Source organism: Anomaloglossus baeobatrachus, chromosome 9 (genome assembly GCF_048569485.1).
Source record: "Anomaloglossus baeobatrachus isolate aAnoBae1 chromosome 9, aAnoBae1.hap1, whole genome shotgun sequence".
Classification (NCBI taxonomy): domain Eukaryota; kingdom Metazoa; phylum Chordata; class Amphibia; order Anura; family Aromobatidae; genus Anomaloglossus; species Anomaloglossus baeobatrachus.
In genome coordinates, this window is record NC_134361.1 from 61,639,034 (window position 1) to 61,662,225 (window position 23,192).

The 23,192-nt window shown below is 43.0% G+C and overlaps 1 protein-coding gene across 1 annotated transcript in view; it reads left to right on the plus strand.

Moving 5' to 3' along the window:
• LOC142250478 (pinopsin-like) overlaps positions 1 to 23,192 on the plus strand; it is a 48,728-nt gene that overhangs the window by 23,451 nt on the left and 2,085 nt on the right. The window contains exons 2-3 of the mRNA XM_075322666.1: positions 2,598 to 2,926; positions 18,088 to 18,321. Of these exons, the coding sequence (XP_075178781.1) occupies positions 2,598 to 2,926; positions 18,088 to 18,321 (563 nt within the window). The remainder of the gene's footprint in view (positions 1 to 2,597; positions 2,927 to 18,087; positions 18,322 to 23,192) is intronic.

Here is a 23,192-nt window from a genome sequence, read left to right on the forward strand (position 1 = left end):
TGGCACAATGCAATTAGGCAGGTAACTGTCTCCTGAGATTCACCAAATCCAGATTCCTCTAAATGTCAGACAGAGAAGCGTGATCCATCACTCTATATAACACACATTCTCCCAGGTCCAATGGTAGCTGTTTGCACAACTCCATCTGACGCTTGGTGATGTAAGTTTTCTTGGCCACAAAGCTCCTGGTGCTCAGTCTTTGTGAAGGAGGTACGGACTCTGCAATTATGGAGTCACCAAAGCTCTGGTGACTTTTATGCCTTCGATGTCTCAATACATGGTGGTTTTGTTCTGTAACTTTCCATGTTGTCCACTTTGGCTGAGTTGCTGCGTTTATTCCCTTAAATACTACCACTCACAGTTGATGGTGGAATATTTTGCAGGGAAGAAATTTCACAACCCGTCTTGTTGTAACTAGAGATGAGCAAACCCGAAGTTCGGTGTTCGTAACGAGCACAGACTACAAAAAAAATGGAGTTCAAATTCGGAGATTGGGTGCTTTATGTATGCTGACCACTTGCGTGAACATCGCTGTGCTCAGGTGCGCTTGGTGCTCAACCCAGTGCAAGCCATTTGCAGTGTTTGATCGGCTTGCACTGGTGGTAACAACAGCGTGATAGGATGTAGTGTGCATCTAAAAAACAAAATGCAAAAATCTCGTCTACCTGTCCTCCGGAAGTGATCTGTTTATGGCTGGCTGCATGTGGGCGGAGATCTGAACTGCCCAATTAGTGACTCCCATTGGGATTCAAGTCAAGTCCGGGTCCCTAACTGAACTTTTTCAAAAGTCCATCTGCACCAGCAGGAGCTGAACTTCCACAGCTCATCTCTAGTTGTAACAGTGGATATAACACCTGTGGCAATGGGACGGATGAGAAACCTGAGTTCAGTGTTCAAGTAGTGTGCTCCAATACTTTTGTTCATATAGTGTGGATGTCAATTACCGAGTAGAGCTGCTCACTTGTTCCTTTTAAAGGGCTTTTCTGGGACATTAACATGATGAGCTATCTTAGGGATAGGTCATCATTGTCTGATCGGTGGGGGTGTGACATGCGGCACGCAATGCCAATTAGCTGTTCACGGTGCTGTCGCCAGCCAAAGCTACTCGGTTTCAACAAAGGAATAGTGGCCGTGGCCAGGTATTGCACATCCACCCCTATTGATTTGAGTAGGGGCGGATATGCGGTATCCAGCCATGTACACAAATCTGTTGCCAGAGCTGTGCTGTGCAGCTCTGCCGTTAGGCAGAACACTTTGAAATGTCCACTAGTTGCCTGCTCCTAGCCTAATGGATATGGATCAAGTGCATGCGTGAAAGAATTGACACCAGACAAAGTCGGATGTAAGTCTCTCCTTGATCAGAGTATGGCGCATCTCAAAGAGTTTTTCAACAGAACATGGACTTACAAACAAGGAAAAGGGGTGTGGTCAGCTCTACAGTGGGCATGTTCAGATGGGTCCATGAGGTCATCAGTGGGTGGGTCCATGAGGTCATCAGTGGGTGGGTCCATGAGGTCATCAGTGGGTGGGTCCATGAGGTAATCAGTGGGTGGGTCCTCAATGTTGACTAGTGGGTCTTCTCCTTATATGGTGATCTTCTTACATCTGGACATTCCCTGCATTCCTTGCATACCAGGGCATGGTGTAGAGGACAGAAAGCGGCAGCCATCTTTGACCTGTGTCACATGTATGTATCTGAACAAACTATGTAAGGTGAAATAATACGTTTCATCGGTGATGTCCTAGAATCCCCTACATCTCAAGGTTAATTAAGTATTTGATCCAATAGCCCTCGTCAACACTGCAGCTGACAAATTCTGACAGGTGGTAACACCGCACACAGTTGATAGGTGGGGGTGCCGAGTGTTGCACCCAAACTGATCAAAAATTGATGGACAATTCTAACCCCTTTCTCCCAGAGCGAGCAGTGGTTTGGATTAATATAATACAAGTTATACCAAATCTTTTCCCCCAAATCCATATATTAATCTGCTTTCCTGATCATATTTGCTGTCTGCAGGTAAAATAACAGGCTGCATTTATCGCTTTTAAAATGCATCCCTCCAGGGATTCCGGCACTCACTTTTAATAGTCATATAACACTAGCATTAAAGGGAACCTGACAGCTGATTCATGCTGCCCGAACCACTGTCATCTGGATTCTTACAGCCGTTATTGCAGAGTTGCTGAAATACAATAAAGTACATAAGCGAAAACTTTCACATTTCACTTTGCTTTCACACAGATTTTAATTAATGGTTAGCTAAAACGTAAGATTGTTTATCCGATACATCGCATTTCAGAGGATTTATCCTGTTACAGGTTAGCACTTATAATGTTTCCAAGTCAAGACTCTGGGGTTTTAACAATGTGTTCTGAATTGTGTTCATGTCAGAAGTATAAACCAAGTGTATCAGACAAAGTAGTATCCTGGCAACTACAACCTATAATTGACAATACACCATATTCTACATGCCGTATAACATCAGAATAAGAATACAGAAGTGATTTTATTTATTTCCATGTTTTTCGTCTTTTTGTAGAATTTTGTGTATTTTTATGCCAATAACTTAATTGATGTTCTGTTTACATTCTAGGCATCGTCTCTCTGGTCTCTCTCTCCATGCTGTCTTATGAACGTTACCTTACAGTACTGAAGTGTACAAAAGTTGATGCCTCCAACTACAAAAATGCCTGGATTTGCATTGCTGGGTCTTGGATCTATTCTCTCTTTTGGACAATACCTCCCCTTTTTGGCTGGAGCAGTTATGGGCTTGAGAGCTCGGGGACTACCTGTTCCGTAGTATGGCACTCAAGGTCATATAACAATGTCTCATACATTGTGTGCCTCTTTTTGTTCTGCCTGGTCGTACCTCTGCTCGTCATGATATTTAGCTACGGCCATATTGTTCGAGTAATTCGAGGGGTAAGTTTATTTTAAAGTGATTTATATGCCCAAATTCATAATTTTGGTAGATTCTAGTCATAGAATCATAGAATATTAGAGTTGGAAGGTACCTCCTGGGTCATCTAGTTCAACCCCCTGCTCAAAGCAGGATTCACTAAATCATCCCAGACAGATGTCCGTCCAACCTCTTTTTAAAAGACTTCCATTGAAGGAGAACTCACCACCTCTCGTGGCAGCCTGTTCCACTCATTGATCACTCTCAAAAAGTTTTTTCTAATATCTAATCTGTGTCTCCTCCCCATCAGTTTCATCCCATTTGCTTCTAGTCTTTCCTTGTGAAAATGAGAATAAAACTGATCCCTCTACAGTGTGACAGCCTTTAAGATATTTGTAGACAGCTATTAAGTCTCCTCTGTCTTCTCTTTTGCAAGCTAAACAATCCTAAATCCTGTAACCGTTCCTCATAGGACATGGTTTGCAGACCAGTCACCATTCTGATCACTCTTCTCTTTCTCTGAACTTGCTCCAGTTTGTTGATGTGTTTTTTTAAAATGTGGTGCCCAGAACTGGACACAATATTCCAGATGAGGTCTGACCAAAGAGGAGTAAAGGGGCATAATGACTTCACGTGATCTAGACTGTATGCTTCTGTTAATACATCCTAGAATGGTGTTTGCCTTTTTTGCTGCTGCGTCACACTGTTGACTCATGTTCAGTCTGTGATCTATTAGTATACCGAAGTCTTTTTCACACACGTTTTTGGATAGCTCTATTCCTTTCATGCTGTATATGCTCATTTCATTATTCTTGCCAAGATGTATGACTTTGCATTTCTCCCTGTTAAAAACCATTCTATTAGTTGCTGCCCATTGTTCCAGCTTGTTTAGATCTTGTTGAATCCTCTTCTCTCTCTTCTCTAGTATTAGCTATTCCTCCTAGCTTTGTGTCATCAGCAAATTTAATCAGTTTACCCTTAATAGCTTCATCTAAATCATTGATAAAGATGTTGAACAACATGGGGCCCAGGACAGAGCCCTGTTGTACCCCACTTGAGGCAGTCTTCCAGCTGGATGTGCAGCCATTTATGACCACTCTTTGACTCCGATCACTCAGCCAGTTAAGAATCCATCTAACAGTTGCCTTGTCCATTCCACACTCATTTTTTCAATAAGGATTGTATGAGATACTTTGTCAAATGCTTTACTGAAGTCAAGTTCAAGGCATACAGGAACGGTCATGGTTGACCTATACTGTAGCTTAACAGCCCCTCTTGTTGAGTGGAAGGTTTCTCTTCATCAGAATTCTTCCAGAACTATTGATACTGGAACTCCCTTTTAACTCACTTCCCAAAGTGTATTCCACTTTGGGAAGTGAGGACATAGACACGTCATCCACACTGGGCTGGGTAGAAGGAGGATGGAGCTCGCAGCAGAGAAGAGGCGCCAGACCGGAGAGCAGCGACACCCATCGGACCGGACCAACCGGTGAGTATTATAAAAGTGTTTTTTACGTTCTACAGCGTGGCCTGGACTCTTATATCCAGCATCCTGCAGTGCCGTATATAAGGGCTCTTTGGGGGTGGCTGCAGCTTATAGTCACCAAATCTGGTGACAGGTTCCCTTTAACCCTTAAAAAATTTGGTACGGACTTAAAGACTCTGAAATATGTAGAGTAGATTTACTATATCTAGCTGACTCTGTTTCTGCAAATCAAAGGTACTATCCTTTGCGGAGTTCACAGACCAGCTAAGGCCAAGTTCACACAGGGCATCTTTTGGTGCCTTTTTTGAGGTCACAAAGATGCACCAAAATGCATGTGTGGCGCCCCAGGACCTGGTCGCCACAACAGCATTGCCCCTCCAAGGGTGATGCTGAGCCTGGAGGTAATTGGGAGGTCTATTGGCCAGTAGGTACCAACACCCAACACCATCCTCTCTCAGGCCAGCAGCGGGAGCTCTGAACCTGGAGTTCCAGGGAGCATTCCTCAAGTCTGACCTGAGGGAGGAGTTAGTGGTCAGTCTGTGTAGAGAGAGCAGAGAATGCAGACGCAGAGTGTGCTGTCTTGTGAAACTGGGGCCTAGAGCTGGAATAGCTTGGCCCAGTGAAGCAAGATTTGCAGAGAGGCACAGAAGAGACTCAGACATCGGAGTCTGTGGTTGCCAGGGTGTAAAATCCTTCCCTGGTAGCCGAATCCGGAGGGCAGGAGAGCTGCAAGCCCCCTGGCGCAGAAGCAATCTGAAGGTACAGCTGCATCCCAAGGGCCTGGTGTAGACTCCAGCAGAGAAGCACCAGAGAGGGCCTGTGCAGCCTACCACACAGAAAAAGGGACGAACCACCGGTCCCAGGAGCAAGAGGGCCATTGCCAATCCAGAGAGCAGGGTCCTATAACAGTAAGGAAAGAACAGGAGTAGGCCTCATGCTCATCTGGCCAACAAGATTCCTGAGTTACTTCCAGGCCGGCCGGAGCCCTCGACCACCTGTAACGGTCTCCCAGGACTAACCGTTTGCCAAGTAAAAGAGGAGAAGGTAAAGAGACTGTTGTTTGTGTCCGGTCCTTTCACCGCCTGTCGGCCCTGCACTACAACTTACACCATAGACTCTCACGAGCACCAACAGTGTCCCCGGGGCACCGCTCCACCTGTGGGGAGTAGTACCACCATTGCTGCCATTCCATCACCCCGGAGGCCTCATACAGCAGCGGCGGCTTAATAGCCGCAAACCACAGGTGGCGTCACGACAAATATAAACTTTATTCACCCCAAGTCACCAGCCATGTTAATTGACACCCACCAGGGCCACGGAGCCGGACCTCGCCACCACTGACGACCCCCAGACTAGTCCAGCCCGGCACCGGGTGTCCCATAGCCCTGGGGTGGGCGAGTCACATGCATTTCCGTCTCCCAGCAAAGTCTGAGATTTCGATTTTGCTGTCCACACTGGGCATCTTTTGTTGGCTTCATCTTCGCTACATTTTTGAAGATGCACCCAAGATGCAGTATATCAATTTGTTTTTGCAGCATTTTTGAGCCCTTCTATTCAATCGATTTGACTTAAAAAATGCATTAGGCAAAACGCAGTAAAAATGCGTCAAAAATGTATTGCGTTTTTGATGCATTTTTGTTGTCGTGCGTTTTAGGTGCGTTTTTTGGGACAGAAACGCTGCATCTTTGTGGGAATAAAAAACATGTCGCGTGTGAACATACCCTAAGAAATAAGTAATGAAGTTGTCCTGTTCTTTGAAGTACGTCTTTTCTGTTGACTATCTTTCTTTTTAGTAGTTGAGCTGTTCTCATACAGGTGTAAAGAGCTCTTAAAGGAATTTGCTGCTTTTATATATTCTGTGCCATCCAGAGGTGACACACTTGGTATCTTGGTACTTTCGGCAGGTGTTGCAAACACATTGGTTAAAATGTGACTTGAAATCATCAATACCCCTTGATGTAAAAAAAAAAAAAAACCCTCAAGCTGCAAACTGGTACATAGCTTGTACAGTTCTCAAATAAGGAGTAAAAGTGATTTCAAGTCTAGGCAATTACATGTGATATATTCGCAAATTATACGGTATCAAAGATAGATTTGTGCAGATGCTCCAGGCTGGCCTTACGTTGGAGGTCGGCCCTGAACGAGACTCGTCATTGTCGCCCTCTCCACGCTATTAGGATATTGTACGTGTAGTTGCAGACAGAAGGTCCATACTGGTGTGCATGAGGACATAAGAACCGATGGCGTAATGGAAAAAAGTGTTTTGTTCTAATATTTTTTTTTTACAACAATTTGAAGGCCAGGTCTGCATTCACAGATAAATGGATGCGCACACAGACATACTTTTATGGTCAAAAGTGTTGGCACCCTTGAAAATGTGCCAGAAAATGAAGTATTTCTCCCAGAAAATGATTGCAATTACATGTTTTATTATGCATGTTTATTAAAAAAAATACAAGAGAAAAAATGCAAATTGGACATAATTTCACACACAAAACGGTCTGGACTAAATTGTTGGCATCTTTCCAAAATTGTGGGTAAACAACTTTATTTCAAGCATGTGATGTTCGTTCAAATTTACCTGTGACAAGTAACAGGTGTGGGCAATATGAAAATCGCACTGAAAACCAGATAAAAAGGGGAGAAGTTGACTCAATCTTTGCATTGTTTGTCTGTGTGTGGAAAGAAAAAACCGTCATAAATAATTATTAAGGGATCATAAACTGTAAACCGTAGAAAAAAAACCCTTATTAAAACATCACTTTTAATTAATTTAGATTAAAATAGATATCCCAAAATGAACCAGACATACACACATATATATACATATAGATACATAGAAAAGTGCTGCAGTGCAGAATGGGAGTGGTGAACACCCTAACACTTCTCCCTACCTAGCCTGCGGAGGTCGGCACCCTAGATCACGTAATGGCGCCCCCGCTCAGACGTCGGCTCACCCTCCTCTCCCTCCACTAGATTATAAGTGCAGCTAGTCTGGGAGTATAGGAGTGCTCAAACAGGGTTTTTCTGCACTGTCACAAATTAATAATAACACAAAGTGCAAAAATTTGAATGTCAGGGGTAGAACCTGTTCTCATTTGACACATGTGAGTATAACTCTGCAAAAATGGGGTGTAGTATCAAAAAACGGGCTCTATCACATGAGGACAAAGTGCCATAGTTCAAAAATGATTCAAAGGGATTTCATGCACATATGTTAGCTTGAGCTGTAAACATTCCACTCAATAGCAGCATATAAATAAACACATATTAAAGTGCTGTGCATATAGTAGCCGGAAGACAGGGGGGCTCTCTCAGGCCCTGCATCAACCTGCTTCCACCAGTATCAGGTTATAACAAACTGGTAGCAAACCAATGGCTCCCCAAACAAAACATATATAATAGTCCTCAGAAGCAACCCAGTAATGATAGCAGCATAAATAATGAATTGAACATAAATCAATTGCTCCACTTACACCCAATCACTATAGGTAAAAGGTAACAATAATATAGTCATGTACTTAGCTTATTGCGCAGACTTAGACCAATCGCCAGACAATCAATAGTATACTTAAGTGTAATCACTGGACGCCTATATTCAGGTTTGATATAGGAACCGCTTGTTCTGCTCGACGCGTTTCCCCCTGGCATCCAGTCCCGCCAGGGTTCCTCAGGAGCTCCCACAGTGGGGTTTATGCAGCTGGCCACAATCTGCCGCCCTGCCTCGGTCCTAATCCCCGCCTCTCGGGGATTAGGACCGAGGCAGGGCGGCAGATTGTGGCCAGCTGCATAAACCCCACTGTGGGAGCTCCTGAGGAACCCTGGCGGGACTGGATGCCAGGGGGAAACGCGTCGAGCAGAACAAGCGGTTCCTATATCAAACCTGAATATAGGCGTCCAGTGATTACACTTAAGTATACTATTGATTGTCTGGCGATTGGTCTAAGTCTGCGCAATAAGCTAAGTACATGACTATATTATTGTTACCTTTTACCTATAGTGATTGGGTGTAAGTGGAGCAATTGATTTATGTTCAATTCATTATTTATGCTGCTATCATTACTGGGTTGCTTCTGAGGACTATTATATATGTTTTGTTTGGGGAGCCATTGGTTTGCTACCAGTTTGTTATAACCTGATACTGGTGGAAGCAGGTTGATGCAGGGCCTGAGAGAGCCCCCCTGTCTTCCGGCTACTATATGCACAGCACTTTAATATGTGTTTATTTATATGCTGCTATTGAGTGGAATGTTTACAGCTCAAGCTAACATATGTGCATGAAATCCCTTTGAATCATTTTTGAACTATGGCACTTTGTCCTCATGTGATAGAGCCCGTTTTTTGATACTACACCCCATTTTTGCAGAGTTATACTCACATGTGTCAAATGAGAACAGGTTCTACCCCTGACATTCAAATTTTTGCACTTTGTGTTATTATTAATTTGTGACAGTGCAGAAAAACCCTGTTTGAGCACTCCTATACTCCCAGACTAGCTGCACTTATAATCTAGTGGAGGGAGAGGAGGGTGAGCCGACGTCTGAGCGGGGGCGCCATTACGTGATCTAGGGTGCCGACCTCCGCAGGCTAGGTAGGGAGAAGTGTTAGGGTGTTCACCACTCCCATTCTGCACTGCAGCACTTTTCTATGTATCTATATGTATGTGTATGTATATATATATATATATATATATATATATGTGTGTGTGTAGGTCTGGTTCATTTTGGGATATCTATTTTAATCTAAATTAATTAAATTTGTCTGTGTGTGACCTACTAAGCATCGAGAACAGAAAGAATAGAACTGTCTGAGTTCTTGAGAACCAAAATTGTTGAAAGATATTAACAATCTCAAGGCTACAAGTCCATATCCAGAGATATACACAACATAATAAAGAACTTTAGAACCCATGATTTCCCTAGATGTGGATAGCAGAGAAAAATTGATGAAAGTTTGCAACGCTGGGTAGTCCAAATGGTGGATAAGCAGCACCAATCAAGTTCCAAAGAAAAGCTGTTCTGCAGGCTCATGGTGCATCAGTGTCAGCATGAACTATCCATCCACACATGAATGAAATAAAATGCTATGGCAGGAGACCCAGGAGGACCCCACTGCTGACACAGAGACATAAAAATGCTAGACTACAGTTTGCCGAAATGTACATGAGTAAGCCAAAATCCTTCTGGGAAAGCATTTTGTATACAATGGTCATGGGTCTTCCAACAGGACAGACCCCAAACATACTTCAAGAAGCCCCTAAAAATGGAAGGAAACAAAGCGCTAGAGAGTTCTGGCCACAATAAGTCCGAATTTAAATCCCATTGAACACCTGTGGAGACATCTTTAAAATTGCTGTTGGAAGAAGGCACCTTTGAAATATGGAGCAGTTTACAAAAGAAGAGTGGTCCAAAATTCCAGTTCAGAGGTGCAAGAAGCTTATTGATGGTTAAAGGAAGTGGTTGATTGCAGTTATTTATTCCAAAGGGAGTCAACCAAATATTAAATGGAAGGTGCCATCAACTTTTTTTCCTGACCATTTTGAGGTTTTGTGTGAAATTATGTCCAATTTGCTTTTTTTTTTTCTGGTTTTTTTTTTTTTTTTGTGTTGTTCCAATTTACACACAGCAAATAAACATGTCTATAAACATGTCTACAGCAAAATGTGTAATTGCAATAATTATATTTGAGAAATACTTCATTTTCTGGAACAATTGCAAGGGTGCTAACACTTTCGTCCATGACTATATAATAAATTCAAGCACTTTTATTCTCACACATAGATATTCACAAGAAAGCTATTTCTCTCGTAGACCAATTGACCTATTACCTTCCTTCCTGAAAAGGTTCACATATTACTTGCAAATCTTTATTCCTAACTGGTTGATCTTGTATAGTGGCTGCATATACTGTATAGCCATGATGAAAAGTAAGTGCACTCTTTGAACTTTTATGGTTTAACATAATAAGGCAGGATAAAAAACCATCTGCTCCTTAGATGCACTAAGAAAGCCCTCATCCCAACTTTCAAGCACAAAGGTGGAGGGTGATGCTTTGGCTTTGTTTTGCAGTCATGGAACCTTGGCTTCCTTGTAGTCATTGAGTTGACCATAAACTTCTCTGTATAGCAAAGTTCTCTGGAGTCAAATGTGAGCTTATCTGTCTAATGATAAAGCATAGCCCAATCCAGATCATACAACTGGATAATGATCCCAAGCGCAACAGCAAATCTACATCAGAATGGATGAAAAAGAAAAGAATCAAAATGTTATAATGCCTCAGTCAAAGTCGAGACTAAAGGCCGCTTTACACGCTGCGATATCGTGACCGACATCGCTAGCGTGCGTACCCGCCCCCATCGGTTGTGCGACACGGGCAAATCACTGCCGTCACACTACTTACCTGCCTAGCGACGTCGCGGTGACCGGCAAACCGCCTCAGCGACGTCACAGCAGCGTCACTGAACCGCCGCCCAATAGAAGCGGAGGGGCGGAGATGAGCGGGACGTAACATCCCGCCCACCTCCTTCCTTCCTCATTGCGAGTGGACGCAGGTAAGGAGAGGTTCCTCGTTCCTGCGGTGTCACACATAGCGATGTGTGCTGCCGCAGCAATGAGGAACTACATCCGTAGCTGCAGCAGCAGCGATAATCGAGAATAGGGGGGCATGTCACTGATGAGCAATTTTGAACGTTTTTGCGACTATTCAAAATTGCTAATAGGTGTCACACGCAACGACATCGCTAAAGCGGCCGGATGTGCGTCACAAATTCCGTGACCCCAATGAGATCGCTTTAGCGATGTCGTAGCGTGTAAAGCGGCCTTTAAACTCAATTGTAATGCTTTGGTGGTGTCACACTAGGTACGGGGAAGTACCAAGCGAACGGAAAGAGACACCCTGTGTCTAGGGAGAGGGAAGATGTTGACCCCTGACCAAACCTACTGATGGTCCCTGGGTCCCTTCACCACTCTAGATAGGTTCCACACCTATGCGCCAAGCCGGATACCTGACCCTAGGTATCTGTAGTGCTAGGCCCTAAATAAGAAAAGGATGGAATGAGCTCTTCATCAACCCTATTTAACACTATATAAGACACAAGGGGGGACACAGGGGAAAAGCTGGAACTACCTATCATTGGATCATTCGGATGGAAGTTCAGCAGAGATTTCCTCAATGATACCACAAAGGAGAGAAAAAACACCTGCTTGCAACCTCAGCATGAAGGAACTGAAAATATCACCAGCACAGTCCAAAGGACTGAAGGGATATTTAAACACCAGGAGAATACTGAAAATAAACAGCTGGGTGGAAGGTGAGCTCCTGCTGGGTCTCAAAGGGAGACAGATGAAGCCCAGGAAAGCTACCTATACCATTGAATACTGACAGCAGGAACAATGGAAAGTCGGGGAGCATCCTGCACAGCCAGATGTTGTAACCTTCTCTGGCCAGAAACCACATGACTGTCTGTTGCACGTGACACACCCGTGACAGATGGGATCTTAAAAACTGGGTATAAACAAATGCCCACAAATGCATGAGCTTAAGAAACGCAAGTCAAAGTGGGCCAAAATTCCTGGAACAAAGTGTGAGAAATGGTTGATAAGGAATTCCTACTTAGAATGCTTAACAAACCCATTACGTATATACTAGGATATGTTGAAGAACTGAGAACAGTCTTGCTTGTTGAATTAACTATTTATTATAGAATGCTCAAAATTTAAAGGGGTTCAACACTTTTTTTTTTTTTTATAGATGACCCATTCTTGGAATACGCTATCAATATATGATTGGGGGGGCAGCCCCGCTGATCAGCTGTTACTGACGGTACGCCCAGAATCGGCCGGAACACAGCAGCTCCATTATTTATATAGAGGCCACAGCTTCTTCAACTCAATCCTCTATTCAAATGAATGGGGGATGGATCTGTAGTATTCGGCCATGACCACTATAGTTTTGACTGAGCTACTGTGTTTGGGTAGAATCTGAGAACGTCCGGACACTTCCAGTACTGGAAACAGCTGATCGGCCGGGAGGCCGGGTGTCACAACCCTACCAATCAGATATTTATGGCCTATCCTTGGAATAGGCATCAATAAAAAAGTAGTGGCCAACCTCTTTTAATTTCTTTTTTCAAGATCCAATCCTCTCTACCCACAAAAAGAGAAATTATTAATGAAGTTAACACTTTACTGATCTATGAAAAGGCAATAATTAGAAAAAAGTACAGTGAATACATCTGAGAAGCATTGAAAGGAGTGGTCATTGTGGTCTGGGCCAGAAGGGGAAGACTGACCTAGTAAACAACTAATGTAATTAAAGCAAAGTTTACCCATGAATTATTGGATTTATTTGTATATTTTGCTCTTATGACTGCCGTCTAACAGTCATTTTGTCATTTGTCTAGGTATTTGGCCACTACATGATCACTGTAATGAGAGTATGCTGATAATATTCACTTAGAATATTATGGTCATTTTTTTTATTATGCCCATTATTTGTTTTTCTAACAATAGGGGATGGCATTATCCATTCATATTATGATGGCAATATTGAGCCAGAGTATGATGATGGTGGTACCATGGTGTGGTATGGTGGTGATATCCAATCATAATATGGTGGTGCTATCCCTGCATGGTATAGTGTGTTATCTAGTCATGGTATGGGGTTTTTATTCAGATACATTATAGGAGGGTTAGTCATGGTATGGTGCCATCATGGTATTAGGAGACCTTATCCAGTCATCTTATGAGGATGTTATTAGTGACAGTGTGTTGATGTTATACAACCACAGTATGGTGATTATCCCATCATTGTATAATGAGGAGGGGTGGAGGGGTGGTTAAAGTTACAGCATGATGGTCTTATCCAGTCACTGAATTGTGGTTTTTTTTTGTTTTTTTTTTGTTTTTTTTCCCTTTATTGTCTAGAGACTAATATATTTATACAGATTCCAGTTCCTGCCTTATAGAATGTAGTATACCCCATTTTCATTTTCAAGTATATAACTACTGGCGAATAGAGATGAACGAACCTGAATCCTAAAGTTCGGGGTTCGTACCGGACACTAGTGTACAAAGACGTTTCACAGAAGTCTGAGTTTGGATACTGTTTGGATGCTGAATAAAGCTTGTTGAAAGGCTGCAGCGCTGCCAGTTGACAAGCTTTCTACATGGGGAAGATACGTAGACACTGCGGGAAACAAAATACATTTTAAAAAAAACTACATGGGTTCCCCCTATTTTTGATAACTAACCAAGGTAAATCAGACAGCTGCAGGCTGCAGCCCTCAACTGCCAGCTTTATCTTGGCTGGTTATCAAAGATAGAGGGGACCTAACACCGTTTTTTTTAAAATTATTTATAAATAAATAATTTAAAAAAAAAATCGGCTGGGGGTGTTTTTCTATTTTTGATATTCAGCCAAGGTAAAGCAAATAGCTGGGGACTGTTATCAGGCTGGAAAGGCTTATAGTTATTTTGCCCTTCCCAGACTAAAAATAGCAGCCGACAGCCAACACATAAGTGTCAAATCCATTAGATGTGCCAATTCTGAAGCTATTCCCAGCTCTCCCGATTGCCCTGGTGCAGTGGCAATCGGGTTAATATTTTTGGAGTTGATGTCAACTGTGATTTGACAGCTGGTATCAAGCCCAGAAGTTAGTAATGAAGAGGGGTCTATCAGACATCCCCATTATTAACCCAGTAAGTGTACAGTTAAGAAACACCCATGCATAGACTTGGAAAAAAATAGTTTATTTGAATAACGACTCCCTCACAATCCCTTGTTTGAGGATTTTTTTTAAAAAATTAATAAATTGGTGAAGTTCTGACATAATCCAAGGGTGAATTAAAGACTCCCCACACTTAATCAATTTTTTTTATCAATTATTTTCCGCATCGCAATACATAGTCAATAATAAATTATTTATTTAGGTTTATTGTTGATCGACTTCAACACTGATTACATATGGTTGCAACAAGCAAATTGATGCAAATATGTCTTTACTTTATCGGCTATTTTCATTGCTTCATTCTGTGATACATTTGTGCATACGGTAGTTATGTTGAATTGAATTGCCAGCAGGGGGCAGAGGTATGGCTGTAATTATAGTCTTGAAAAGCGCAGATTTGCTTGTTGATAATACAATGGAAAGATGTTTCCTCGGCAGTTAACGCTTTTAAGTAAAGTATGCAAAATATTTTAATTTATCTTGACTGAATAACATCTTTCTATTTCCATATTTTATAGATTTGTTTTTCACAGTTCACATGATTGTAAGAATTGTAATACCAAGAGATTTTTGGAATTACAATCCAGTACATATACATGTCATAGTATTTTCTGCTCACAAAGGCCCCAAATACTGTTGGCCCCCAAACTAATCTGATATTGATTGCTTATCATAGGGTGAGCTATCAACATTGAGATGCTGGAAAGCTCCTTTACGTTTTAAAGCACCACTCCAGCGTTTATTTTATTTCCCCACTTGAGTGATTCTTTAAATATAAATCCCTTGCCCCAAGTTTATACTCACCTGTTGCCATCTTCATCTTTTTTCAGCGTCGCTTCAGTTGCTGTCTGGCTATGTGAGACCTACCTGCCGGTGTGACGCCCTGGCAAAACCAGGTAGTCACAGAAAGAGTTAATCCTCCTTGGCAGCTACACAATCCCCACACAGATGTACAGAAGCCAATCAGGCCCTACTCACCCCCTCCCCAGGAAAAAGGTAGGGGGGCGAGAGGAGCTAAGGAAGTGGAGAGAGTTTTAGTTTGAGTTGTGCTTTAGTCAGTGAAGCGCTGACAGGGGAAGCTTGGAGCTCCCCGGGAGAAGGTGGTAGCTGTGGTTGGAGCCCTGGACTACCAGACTAGGTGGCTGTGTAAGCCACAGGCGATGGAGATCCGGTCGCGGGGATCCTGAGGCGACCGGGACAGGGTTGTAGCCCACCGGTGCTGGGAGAGGGACCCGATCCGGAGGCCGTTCAAACAGACTAGTCTAGACAAGAAAGAGACAGACAGAGAGTAGGGAAAGAAGGGCCCTGGCTGTACATCTGGGTGTGGGTCCCGAAGACACCCGACAAAGGTGACCGGCCATTTGGCAAGTTGGTTGACAAAACAGACTCTGTGTTTCCTGACCCTACACATGAAAGCAGCCTCATCCAACACTAGGACAACCGAACTGTAAGTGTGCTGATCCCTGCAAGCCCTGCCACCACCACAACTCCCAATTGGGCCCCGGGACTACAACTCCCCTACCCGTTTAGGGGATCCCACCTTGCTGCCCCCACACCATCAGTCTCGGGCACGGTCCCCAGAGGCAGCGGCAGTGCCACCATCTCATCACCGCAACCCACGGGTGGCGTCACAGACAATCTCCCTTTACATATTCCCCGTTTGCTGTGAAGCCTGGGATCACAGACCGGTTCACGCCACCGTGATACCTCTAGAAGTGACCCCATTGGCCCGGCTCTGAGTACCCCCTATCCTTGGGAGACACACCGGCATCTTAAGTGTTTCATATTGCGTGGCGGAGGTCACAACTCCTTACAAGTCTATGAGAACCTCATTGTGGCCTAATTCTGGCTTTCATAGAATTGTATTGGGAGCTTGTGGTGTAACTTTTGACTTTTTAGCAGTCAAAAGTTACGGGGACAAGATGGTGCTACAGGACCAGAGCTGCGTCGAAAAAGGGTGAAAATGTCAGAAGGTGAATTTTACCGGGGGCAGGGAATTTACACATGAAACGCCACTCCAGTGCCAAGTGGTGCTTTTAATGAGCGAACATATCTTTATATGCTGCTTTCTTTACAGCTCTAATTAGGCCGCGGTATTAATTAATATCTGATTATGTTTTAATAAAAAAATTATGATTTGATGCAGTAATATTTTGACAATGTGTCAGGTATCATCATCTTGAAGATATTTTGATATAGGGGTTAAGTGTTTATTTTTTTTATTATTATTATTATTATTATTAATAATAATAATAATAATAATAATAATAATAATAATATTATTATTTTGTTTTGTGCATGACAAGTGTAAAGAAAAAAAAATCCTGGCCACAAAGTGCAAAATGTACAAAATCTGTAAGTGAAAGGGTTAAAGTTGTCACAGTTGAAGGGCTTGTTGACATATCGGTATTTGGTCAGTATTTTGCATCCGTGTTTGTATGCGAAAACCAGGGGTGGAACTTACAGAGGAAAAACTATAAGGGCAAAGTCACACTTGTGTATGACCCCGATGAGTGCAATGGGAGAAAATCTCGCATTGTTTTACTTGGGGCCGAGTGCAATGTGGCAGCTCAGATCTGCGTGTTTTTCCCCAGCCCTAATCTGACTGGGAAAAAATCGCAGCATGCTGTGATTGTCTGTGAAAGCCGTGTCACTCACAACCATACAAGTCTATGGGTGCGAGAGAAACCTCAGACTGCACTCGGATGTCATCTGAGTGCAGTGCAATATATACATAGGCTGACAATGGAGGGAATTAATCCCACCCTCTCCTCCGGATCTGTGATCCGATCTCAGGAACGGATCAGTCACATGACACTCGGCTCACGCTCGCAGCAAAGCCTGAAACTAGGGTCATTAGCATATCGCATCCGACGCTCTCGCATCTGAAGCGATACGCAAGTGTGATTGCTCTAATTGAAAGTGACATCTATTCTGTGTTTTTGAGACGCTCCTGGTTTTGGCAAATACTGATGAAATACTGGCCAAAAATAATTAAGCCTAAAGACAATTCTATTTTTTTCTGCTGAAAAACTGCATATTTATGCTTTCCTTTTCTTTTGTTTAAAGATGTACTCCCAATTAATTTATTTTTTTATTAGCGCGCACCTAACTTGCTTGTGTATCACACTTGATTGTCTTTTGATGAATGCGGATTTTTGTCCAACACAAAATGTTTAAATGGAACCTGTCACCAGTTTTGTCCCCTACTACCCGCGGCCACCACCACTGAGCTCTTATATACAGCATTCTAGAATACTGTATATAAGAGCCCAGGACACTGTGTATAACATAAAAAACACCTTTTATTATACTCACCTGCAGGGCGGTCTGGTCCAATGGTCATCACTGATCTCAGTCCGGCATCTCCTCTTTTCCTTTCATCGCTGTCCTCCTTCTTGCTCCGTATGGATGGTGTGTCCTTCGTCATCCACAAAGAGGCCTCCATGGTGGTCCTGCGCACGTACACTTTTTTTTTTTTTCTGCCCTGTTGAGGGCAGAGCAAGGTACTGTAATGCGCAGGCGCAGAGAAATGTGAAGGACCACTCGCACATGAACACTAAAATACTTTGATCTGCCCTCAGCAGGTCAGAGAGAAGTGTGCGTTCGCAGGACCTCAGTGGAAGCCTCTGTGTGCATCACATAGGACACATCATCTACATGGAGCTGGGAAGGATGACTGTGATGGACAGAAGAAAGGAGGCACTTAACCAAAACCGGCGACACCCATCAGACCGGAACGCTCCGCGGGTGAGTAATATAAAAGGGTTTTTTATGTTATACAGAGCGGCCTTGGCTCTTATATACAGTATTCATGAATGTTGTATATAAGGGCTCACTGGTGGTGGCCGCAGCTTATAAGGGACAAATCTGGTGACAGGTTCCCTTTTAGTATAAATATTCATGGTAGGTCTCTATGTGATTTTCTTTCTTTCAATGTGTTAATATTAGTTTTTGTTTTTTCTTCATAGATGTGCAGGATTAACCTCACAACAGCTCAGAAGAGGGAACACCATTTACTATTTATGATCGTGTGCATGGTCACTTGCTATTTGTTGTGCTGGTTACCATATGGTTTAGTGTCCTTGATTACAACATTTGGAGAGCCGGGAGCTGTCTCACCCACAATCAGTATCATTCCATCCATTCTCGCCAAGAGCAGCACTTTTATTAATCCTTTAATTTATATTTTTATGAATAAACAGGTAAGCTTTCAACAAATTGTGTATACATTTTATATTATTGCATATTTTTAGATTATATTTAAGATTTTTTTTTTGCAATAGATATGTACTTTAAAAGTCTCTATTTCTGGAGTACAGATACATTGGAACTGAAAAACTGGTAAGAGGTTTATTGTGTTTTCTAAAAGTGATGACGAGCGAGCACTACCATGCTCGGGTGCTGGGTACTCCTTAAGAGCAATTGGACGCTCAGATGGTGCGACTCATGTACCGAGTATAATGGATGTCAATGGGGAACTTGAGCATTTTTCTGGAAATATGTAGGAAAAATGCTCATCTCACCCCCCCCCCCCCCTTGACTTCCATTATACTTGGATTTTCGAGTCGTCTCCATCCAAGCATCTAACTGCTCTTAAAGAGTACCCAGCATCTGAGCATGTTAGTGCTCGCTCATCACTAGTTACGAGTACTGAGCACCTGAGCATGGTAGTGCTCACTCATCACTAGTTACGAGTACTGAGCATCTGAGCATGTTAGTGCTCGCTCATCACTAGTTACGAGTACTGAGCACCTGAGCATGGTAGTGCTCACTCATCACTAGTTACGAGTACCGAGCACCCGAGCATGGTAGTGCCCGCTCATCACTAGTTACGAGTACCGAGCACCCGAGCATGGTAGTGCTCACTCATCACTAGTGATGATCACCAGAATAAGGACCTTTTCACCAAATTTTTTATGTTGAACTGGAAATACATTGAAATAGTTGTTGCAGAGCAGAATAAAATGTGTTTTTATTTTTCATTTTGCTTCTCCATTATGGAGATATTAGCAATCAAAGGTATAGTTTTTTTTTTTAAGTCCAACTACAGTGAACAAAATATAAACACAACACTTTGTTTTTGCTCTCATTTTTCATGAGCTGAACCCTTAAGATCTAAGACTTCTTTTTTATGAACCCAAAAGGCCTTTTTCTCTTCATATTCTTCACAAATTTGTCTAAAGGGTGCTTTACACGCTGCGACATCGCTAGCGATCTCGATAGCGATGTGACACGCTAGATCGCTAACGATGTCGCAGCGTGTAAAGCACCCTTTAATCTGTGTTAGCGAGCACTTATTTTCTGAGATCCATCCAGCTCACATGTGTGGCATATCAAGATAATGATTTGACCGCATGATCATTGCACAGGTGTGCCTTAGGCTGGTCACAATAAAAGGCCACTCTAAAATGTGCAGTTTTACAGTATTGGTGGAGTTTGGGGTGGTCAGAAAATCAGTCAGTATCTGTTGTGACCAGCATTTGCCTCACTCAGTGCAACACATCTCCTTCACATAGAGTTGATCAGGTTGTTGATTGTGGCCTGTGGAAGTTTGGTCCACTCCGCTTCAATGGCTGTGCAAAGTTGCTGGATATTGGCCGGAACTTGAACATGCAGTCATATAGAACGATCCAGTGCATCCAAATATACTGTAATGGTACGGTGATGGAGGGGAGAGAGGGACGTAGGCCCACTGTTCCCAAAAGCCAGCTTATCCTGAGAGGGGCGTGTCGAAGTGCCTAACCAGCCTTACCAGAGCCTCCGATAGTGATGGTGTACTTGTTTGACTATAGGTACCAGGTACCACTCAAGGGCAGCTCCAGATTGTTGCTCTTCACCAAGGTCGGCACAAGGCAGGATGGGAGATACACTGCCTGTAGGGAATGATAGGGAGGGGGCAACCCATGACACTTACCCTAAGCAGCCCTGAGCTCCCTGGTGTCACTAGATGGGTTCTTTCCCCCCGTGCGGTGATCAGTAGAAAAATGAAAATTTAATTCACAGGTAAAAGCTCTGAAGGACATTCCTGCAGTCAGCATGACAATTGCACACTCCTTCAAAACTTGCAACATCTGTGGCATTGTGTTGTGTGATAAACCTGCACATTTTAGAGTGGCCTTTTATTGTAGCCAGCCTAAGGGCGGCTTTGCACGTTGCGACATCGCACGTGCGATGTCGGTGGGGTCAAATCGAAAGTGACGCACATCCGGCGTCACTTTCGACATCGTACTGTGTAAATGCTAGATGATACGATAAACGAGCGCAAAAACGTCGTTATCGTATCATCGTTGCATTCACCGACATTTCCATAATGCCGGTGCCGCGACAGGTACGATGTTGTTCCTCGTTCCTGCGGCAGCACACATCGTTGTGTGTAAAGCCGCAGGAGCGAGGAACATCTCCTTACCTGCCGCCGGTGGCTATGCGGAAGGACGGAGGTGGGCGGGATGTTTACATCCTGCTCATCTCCGCCCCTCCGCCGCTATTGGCCGCCTGCCGTGTGACGTCACTATGACGCCGCACGACCCGCCCCCTTAGGAAGGAGGCGGGTCGCCGGCCAGAGCGACGGTCGCAGGGCAGGTGAGTGCATGTGAAGCTGGCGTAGCGATAATTTTCGCTACGCCAGCTATCACACGATATCGTACCTGTGACGGGGGCGGGGACTATCGCGTGCGACATCGCAGCATCGGCTTGCGATGTCGCCACGTGCAAAGCCCGCCTAAGGCACACCTGTGCAATAATCATGCTGTCCAATCAGCATCTTCATATGCCACACCTGTAAGGTGGATAGACTATCTCTTCAAAGGAGAAGCGCTCACTAACACATATTTAGTCAAATTTGTAAACAATATTTGAGAAAAAGGCCTTTTGTGTACTTAGAAGAAGTCTTATAGATGTTTGTTTGACTTCAGCTCATGAAAAATGCAAGCAAAAACAGAAGTGTTGCGTTTTATAGTTTTGTTCAGTGTAGTCAGTATGTGGGGGAAAAACAACTTAGAAGGGTTTGCGATGTAACACAGCTAAACTAAATTGTGTTGCCATTCCCCTCACATCGACCTTATCTGAATGTTGTAAAGGTACCGTCACACTTAGCGACGCTCCACCAATCCCACCAGCGATCTGACCTGGCAGGGATCGCTGGAGCGTCGCTACATAGTCGCTGGTGAGCTGTCAAACAGGCAGATCTCCTCAGAGATCAGCCACCAGCGACCTGTCTAACGACGCTGTGCTTCGTAACCATGGTACACATCGGATTACTAAGCAAAGTGCTTTGCTTATAGTTACCCGATGTGTACCTTGGCTACGAGTGCAGGGAGCCGGCTTCTAGAAGCTGCGGATGCTGGTAACCAAGGTAAATATCGGGTAACCAAGCAAAGCCTTTGTTTGGTTCCTCAATGTGTACCTTAGTTACCAGCGTCCGCAGAAGCCTGCTCCCTGCACATTCAGATCGTTGCTCTCTCGCTGTTAAACACAGCGATGTGTGCTTCACAGCGAGAGAGCAACGACCAAAAAATGGTCCAGGACATTCAGCAACAACCGGCGACCTCACAGCAGGGGCCAGGTCGTTGCTGGGTGTCACACACAGCGACACCGCTAGCAAGATCGCGGTTGCGTCACAAAAAAACGTGACTTAGCAGCGATGTCGCTAGCGATGTCGCTTAGTGAGACGTGGCCTTTAGTCATCAGCACTCTCTAATCATGAAGGAGGTTAGACCAGGAGATCAGCTCTGTGTCACACTGAGAAAGCTAAGCTATAGTGAGGGCGTGTTCTCTCTCTAGGATGTTGTTGCCTGTTTATGATTGGGCAATTTTTATAGAGGGAGAAAAAGTATTTGCCGCCAGTAAAAAAAACCTAATAACACCTACTTGGACTTAAGATTTTTTTTTTTTTTAACTCATTATGTGCTAATACTTTGATTGCTAATATCACAACAGGCAAAATAAATATGTTTTATTCCTCTCTGCAGCCACTATTTCCATCCTGTGTAAAATTCAAAATGAGAAATTGGGTGAAAGGTCTGAATTCTGGCTAATTACCATAGGAACTGAAAATATCCCAATGTAATAAATTCTAATTAGTGAAGAAAGGTGAAAATAAAGAACTAAAGTTCTCCCTGCATAGGATTAAATATTTATGTATGAAGATAGACAAAGGTGAGTTTGAGGTTCACGGGTTTAGGGTAATTTTCAGTTAACTGTTTCTTATCAGAGGACTGTTCTTAAGTTCTTTTTTATGACATTTTTATTACAAATTTCAATGTAATTTAGTGACTAGCTTATTACATCTCTGTTGACCACATTAGTAAGTAATTATATTCTTTTTGAGAAAGTTAGTACTTAAAGGATATGGACATCGACAGTGACATTGTTTTTTACTTAGAGTATCCCTTGCTTTAAGTTTTATTTCATGGATCAATAGTGCACATAAGATATATTACAAAGCTGTTCATTTTTATCAGGGAAATCCTCCTCCTAGATTCATTGTTGACTCTCAATTCATAGGTAAAATCTGTCTTCAGCGAAGACAGATTTTCCCATTACCGAGATAGGAGCTGGTACTCCTTAAATTCTATGGAGGAGGCGTGATGATGGGAGGAGGGAGGCGATTTAGACAGACCTCTTGCTGCATGTTTTCCTGAAACAACAGTTACAGGTCTCCATAGAACTTTATAAACATTATCTCCTATCTCCGTAACAGAAAAGTCTATTTTCACTGAAGACTGTTAATTGATAATTTTGAGAATTAATGATCAGTACATCAGTGAGCTGGTTCTGAGTTTATAACTCTGTCTTTTCTGAACTCGCAGCTAATTTATGACCACATCAAATTTCATCTCAACTTTGATGTGGGCTGTGGTCATAAATAAAAAAAACAAACAAAAAAACGATACAAAATAAAAACTCCAAGTTAGAATTAACTCACTGAGTGTTAATTTATTCTGCAACCAGTAATGTGCATGGAAAGAAAGAATGTAAAATCCAAACAGTGTAATATTTTTCTTATGAAGACAACTGCAAAAATATTTTTTAGCCCAAAATACATATAGTTAAGGAAAAAAAATTCCTCTTGAAT